The sequence below is a fragment of the Alexandromys fortis genome, unplaced genomic scaffold (genome assembly GCF_014885135.2).
Source record: "Alexandromys fortis isolate MF-2015 unplaced genomic scaffold, M_Fortis_MF-2015_v1.1 scaffold_58, whole genome shotgun sequence".
Lineage (NCBI taxonomy): Eukaryota > Metazoa > Chordata > Mammalia > Rodentia > Cricetidae > Alexandromys > Alexandromys fortis.
The window spans coordinates 4,510,627-4,516,972 of NW_026067940.1; the positions used below are offsets into that span (position 1 = coordinate 4,510,627).

General features: G+C 52.3%; 1 protein-coding gene across 1 annotated transcript; it reads right to left on the reverse strand.

Moving 5' to 3' along the window:
• Positions 1-3,425: 3,425 nt before the first annotated feature.
• Myog (myogenin) lies at positions 3,426-5,330 on the reverse strand. Its single transcript, XM_050147872.1, has 3 exons — positions 4,860-5,330; positions 4,201-4,282; positions 3,426-3,656 (listed from the first exon to the last, which is right to left on the reverse strand). The coding sequence occupies exons 1-3, from the start codon at positions 5,328-5,330 to the stop codon at positions 3,535-3,537; spliced, it is 675 nt and encodes a 224-aa protein (XP_050003829.1). The 3' UTR covers positions 3,426-3,534.
• Positions 5,331-6,346: the final 1,016 nt, after the last annotated feature.

Consider the following 6,346-nt stretch of genomic DNA (forward strand, 5'->3'; position numbering starts at 1 on the left):
CCCCCCTCCCCCCTCTCTCCCTCCCTCCCTCCTTCCATGTAGCCTTGGCTGTGGAAGCAGGCTGGCCTCAAACTCATAGAGATCTACCTGGGATTAAAGGCGTGCACCACCGCCCAGCTTTTTTTTCCATCGTGTTTCTTTAGCATTTGGAGAAAACAGGGAAGAATCTTTTTAAGGAAGGGTCCTCAGAAGGTTTTCCTTTGCTGTTTCTGGAAATGTTCTAAACAGAGTGAGAGACCAGGAGTCTGGGTCTGGGTGTTCACCCATAGTTAAGGGAGTGCAGAGAGGAGGTCAGCAAAGGCTGGTGAATATGTTCCTCTCAGGCCTGAACTGGGCTCCTTGGCCAATCTTATGTGGTGCTCTGGCTCCCCTAGGCATCTGTGCCCCAGCTTGAGCCTTTGAAACCAGGAAACTAAAGAGCATGGGACATGACTTGTTAGGGGGTAGTAGGGTGACCTTTCATCCATGGAACAGACACCCGAGTTGAGGGGACTCTCTCTCCTACCATTGTTCTTCCACGCCAGTTGTCCCCAACCACCTAGTACACCTGCAGCCACCAGTGAAAAGGTTTTCCGGGAAGTTAGACACCTGAGAATGTTTGCTGGAGGGCACAGATGGCGCTGCAAGCATCCTGTAATTTATAATAATTAGCCAAACACCAGGAAGCGCCCACATCCACACTGGCGTGCCAGTTTCAAGTAATTCTTGCCTCTTCATTCTGTGTATTCCTTAAAGTCCATTATCAGGCAACATTTGATTAACCCAGTTTGATTTATCGTAGTTACTTCCCCTGATTGAGGGAATTTAAGTTAATTTCCCTAAAGAACTCCAGCTCATTATTCATTAACATGAGCGTTATCTGTAATTCTATTGTGAAGGTTGAGAATTTGTTAATTTAAGGAAACCCTTACGCTTAATAACATCAATTTTGTGAAAATATTCTGGGCTCCTGTATGGCAGGGTTAGTCATTCACATCTGGCCGTGCTGGCATGTGGTGAGTTGAAGCCTTGCAAGCCATGGTTACACCTGCCTGTGCAGGGCTCTGTTGATTCTAACGACCTGGTCATTCTTTCAAGTGTGAATATGCATCTGTTTCTAGTTGGCGTAACTGAAAAGAATGGGCTTTAACACTATATCCAGCAACCGCAGGAGCTGAGAACTCTATGGTATTCATTGATGCCCTTGCTCTTGGCTAGCACTAGACCCTTGTAGGGGCCTGGGAGGACTAGGGATAGATGCATTGCAGCTGAAGTCAGTGGGACAGTGCCCACCTAAGAACACCGGGAGGCATTGGGACAGAGGACACAAATCTCAGAGAGTCCCTTTTGGTTGCGCAGTCGAGTGTTGTGGTTATAAGAGAGCACACTAGACTAGAGGTAGGGGTACAACACAGGCACATATTTCATCCCAAGGACAGTAGATCAAGGCTAGACTTAGACATTCCTCTTCAGGTTCCCTGGGAAACTAATTCAATGACACGAACTCAAAAAGAAGAAAATTACATAAACCAGGATGGATGATCACTTATTCGAGGCAGACAGACTTTGATGGGACCCACCTTTTCTACCTTCTCACCCTCTCCAGTTCCCCAAAGCTCTGCCGAGTCTCCCTCATACTGTCCAGGCAAGGTTGGGAAGGCAGTTGGGGAGGGGTCCATCTGAGCTTGAGCAAGTGTAGAATGACTGTCAGCGCCTGCTTTCTTAAACTGGCTGATGTCAGTTGCCAAAGGGTCCCAGAGAACTGTAGAGGGCCCGGGATGTACCATGTATCGAATCCTCTGTCCAAAATGGTTAGGAAACAATCTGCAGTCAGCCAATCAAATGGCACAACACAACTGGAATTAGTAAAGTTGAAGTCAGAGTTCTTGGTCCTTTCCCGTTCTAGTTCCTGTCACCTTCTCTGTCCCCCCACCCCACCCCCCGAGACAGGGTTTCTCTGTAGCTTTGAAGCCTGTCCTGGAACTAGCTCTTGTAGACCAGGCTGGCCTTGAACTCACAGAGATTCGCCTGCCTCTACCTTCCCAGTGCTGAGATTAAAGGCATGCGCCACCACCACCGCCCGACCTGACCTCTGTTAATCCGTACACAGTTTCCAGCTATGATCTTCGCTCTCACTTTCCCACCCAACTGTCTCCCCTAGGGAAGGCAGTCTTTGAAAGAGTAGCCTCCTGAACGATTAGAATCATAGCTTCGCCGGTTTGTTCTTTGTCTCTCAGCTCTCAGCACAATCGCCTGTCTTTGAGCTGTAGGTGAGGACAGGAGTATCCCTGTGCTTGGAGGGAAGGGCAGAGGGCGGTAAGGGGACATGCTATTTGTCCTATGAAGACATGGCAGTGTCTGGCTCCATTTGCTCTGTGTAGCCACCTCCTGTTTCTCTGTAGAGCTCAAGGTTATGTGGATCCGGGGGAAGAGACAGGGCTGAGGGAGGAAAGTCCCACAAACCCAGCTCTGCACCCCTAACCCTACGTGTGGGCTGAGCACAAAGTGTGAGCATGCTCAGTGGACCTCTTGGGCTGTAAGTTGGAACACAGCAGACTGTGAATGATGTCTGACATAAAGTACAATAGAGTGCTTTGTACTTCTGCCTTGGTGTGCCCAGGATTTCTGAGGAATCCGGTCTTTTTCCCAGCGGTGCAGCGCCTGGCTCTTGTGTCTGATGACCAGTTCAGGACCACAGATCCATTCACAGGAACCCATCCCGAGTAGTCCCCCCTTCATGCCTTGTGCATATGGACCCAGTGTTGTCAGTGTCTCCCCTCCCGATACATCATTGCAGACACTTTTCTAGCAACCAGTCTTTATTCATTTTTTAAAAAAAGAAAATCCAAATAAGTTAGCAAAAGGATTACAAAAAAAAAAAAATTGGCAAAACCACACACAATGCTTAGTTTAACAAAAGAAGTTGCCCCAAGAGCCCCCACCCCCTTCCCTGCCTGTCCCTGGCAATATTAGCACAGGAGACCTTGGTCAGATGGCAGCTTTACAAACAACACACAAAACAAAACAATACACAAACCACTGGAAGGTTCCCAATATCCACTGCAAAAGCTTGGCCCCCAGGGACTTGGGAACAGGGTAGTTCCTCTCCCTTCTCTCTCAACTCAGGGCAGGCCCAGCCCAGCCCCTGGCATCAGGGAGAGATCAGAACGGGTGTTCATGCTTGTCCAGATCGGGGCGCTGTCTCAGGCTCTCATTTGGGGGTGGAATTAGAGACATATTATGATTTTTTTTAAAAAAGCTCCTGAGTTTGCCCCATTGGGGAACATCCACAAGAGGGTTCTCTGGACTCCATCTTTCTTTGCTTGGAAGGGGATATCCTCTGCTCTAAGGAGTCAGCTAAAAGGGCATCCATTCCCTTGCTGGGCTGGGGGTTAGCCTTTTACTAATGGGGAGTGGGTAGTCTGGCCTGTGGCAACCTGGGGCTGTTTTCTTGGCACCAGGACAGCCTCGCTTGAAAGGCCCCTGCAGCAGAAGTGGTGGCCGTTGACACCATCCTGGGGGCTCAAACGTGGACACCCAGCCTGGCAGACAAACTCAGTTGGGCATGGTTTCGTCTGGGAAGGCAACAGACATGTCCTCCACTGTGATGCTGTCCACGATGGAGGTGAGGGAGTGCAGGTTGTGGGCGTCTGCAGGGTCGGCTGCAAGCAGATGATCTGAAAGGAGAAGACGGGAGTGTCTCCTGGGCAAGGGGCATGGGACCCTTGAGATGGCACAGGCTTTCCCAGACGGACAGGAGAGCGAGAGTCAGGAGTTCCCCCAGCCACTAGCATTCCAGCACACCCCATGCTCTCTGTGTGTGCACTTTCTCTCTGAAATCCCCTGATGCAGTTAGGTTCTGGAAGTGGCTATCCCAAGGTGAAGAAGCCAGGATAGCATATCCTAGGGAACCGGGCCCAGTTTTGCAGCACTGACTCAGCAGTTCCCAGGGACCCCTGGGGCAGGGACAGGCTCTTCTCCCTGAGGTCAACCACCAGACACCGGCCTGAATGCTGTTGGAGGCTGTGAGTACTCCTCAGCTGGTCAAGGCTACAGGGAGGTACAGGGCTTCCAGCCCACCGTTTGGGGCCCTCAGGGCAGCAGTTTCCCGAGGAAGCCACAGGAAGGTGACTGGAACATGGAATAAGGTAAGGGACTAGCCCAGCCTAGTTAGGGTCTAAGCGATTTGAGCCATGGTTACCAGGGTCAGGATTCACTTACCTCCTGGGTTGGGACCGAACTCCAGTGCACTGCCCCACTCTGGACTGCAGGAGGCGCTGTGGGAGTTGCATTCACTGTGCACCTGCAAGACAAGGCCACGATCCAAGGTCAATTCTACAATCATCCTCAGGTACAGCTCTCTGCTTGGGTTCCTGGGTAGGTTACCACCCGAGAATGTTCTCCACAGATAGCCTACTTTCTAGGTCTTTCCTGGTTTCTAGGATGGAAATTTTGCCTTCACTTTGAGGATAACGGCGATAAGCCACAATGCTTCACTATGGTGACCTCTGAGCAGGACAAAGCAGGTTTCTTTGGCCACTTGGTTTGGCCTTTTAGATGCTGCCTCGATCATGGGAATCAGCCCTCACCTTCACCTGGGCTCTCCTAAGCCCTTACCGCAGACTTGTTTCTGGCCCCCTTCTGCTCTCTTGTGCCCGTCCACCCCCCCCCCACCCTCCACTCCCCCATCTGTATTTACTATCCACTGCCTTTGTCTGGTCTGGAAGCAGTATGAGCACAGAAGGTCTCGGGAAAGCCTAGCCGACAATGAAAGGGGTCCTGGGATTCCCTAGGGCCCTGGCTTTGCACCTGTTCCAGCCCAAGCTGACCAGGCACCTCCCTCTGGCCCTATCCCTGGGACTGGTGCACCAGCCACTTACCACCGGCTGGGGCCCGCCCCCGCCTCGGTAGCGGAGATCTCGCTCCTCCTGGTTGAGGGAACTGAGCAAGGCCTGTAGGCGCTCAATGTACTGAATGGCACTGCGCAGGATCTCCACCTTAGGCAGCCGCTGGTTGGGGTTGAGCAGGGTGCTCCTCTTCAGGGCCTCGAAGGCCTCATTCACTTTCTTGAGCCTGCGCTTCTCTCTCAGTGTGGCTGCCCTCCGCCGGTCCACAGACACCGATTTTCTCTTACACACCTTACACGCCCACGGTAGGCACTGGCCTGGACAGTGCTCAGGGGTCCCCAGTCCCTTTTCTTCCAGGGGCCCTCGGGCTTCCGGGCTCAAGCTGAGCTCAGTCCGCTCATAGCCTGGGGGCTCGAAACCCTGGAGGTGGACAGGCAGGTAGTTTTCCCCATCATAGAAGTGGGGATCCTGGTAGAAATAGGGGGATGTCTCATACAGCTCCATCGGGTCGGAAAAGACTTGTTCCTGCCACTGGCCCCCAAGCTCCTGCAGCCCCTCACGCCAACTGCTGGGTGCCATTTAAACCCTCCCTGCTGGCATGGACCCAGAGATAAATATAGCCAACGCCACCGAAACCTGAGCCCCCCTCTAAGCTGTTGCTGCACATCAAGACGTTTACAGTGGATTACAAGTGATTCCCCTTCCCTCTCCTTTCGCCCCCACCCCACCCTGCCTGCCTGCCCCTGGCCCAGGCGGCTCCTGTGCTCGCTCGGGTCGGGAGGCCGTTGGCTGTAATTTGATTAGTTTTCCCTTCTCCACAGCCCCTGTGGGGTAGGGAAGGTGGGGGTGGATGTATTCCCCCTTCTCATCTGCTCCTTTCAATTACTCCTCTCCCGGCCGCCTGCCTGCTCTCCTCCATGGTCCAAGGCAGCTGGTGGACAGGACAGGAGGACACAAGAAAGAGTTGGCTTTGGGCTAGAAGTGGCCCTCAGACTCCATCTAGCCTACTCTCTGCTGCTTGGGAGCACCATAAAGCATACTGCACCAGTCTCGTGGACCCCTAAAGGCTTACCACCCACCACAGCGGGACCACTCCAAATTTGGGGCGCGCGTGTGTGTGTGTGTGTGTGTGTGTGTGTGTGTGTGAATACTTAGGGTCTATGGAGGCAGAATAAAGAAACTCAGAAGGGCAATTTGGTTCAATTGTTGGGTTTCCATAGAAATTTGGATCTTATGTGTTCTCTTAGGTCTCACGTAGCTGGGCATAGATTGAGGCAAGCGAACTTGAGGACTTCTTAAGTAAGGGGGGTTGGTTCTTAAGTAGTAGGGGCCAGGGGAAGTCAGTGTCTAGTGAGGATGAGACCTCACAGCCTCTGCATTGTCATCTTTCCCCCCAGTTAATAGCGATTTGGTCTTCTGTCTCCCCTCTAGGTCACTCTTAATCATCTCTTGATGTTTTCCCCCTTAATGATGCTCCAGCCCTGTTCTGACTCTAGGACCATCTTGACTCCTCTCTGGAG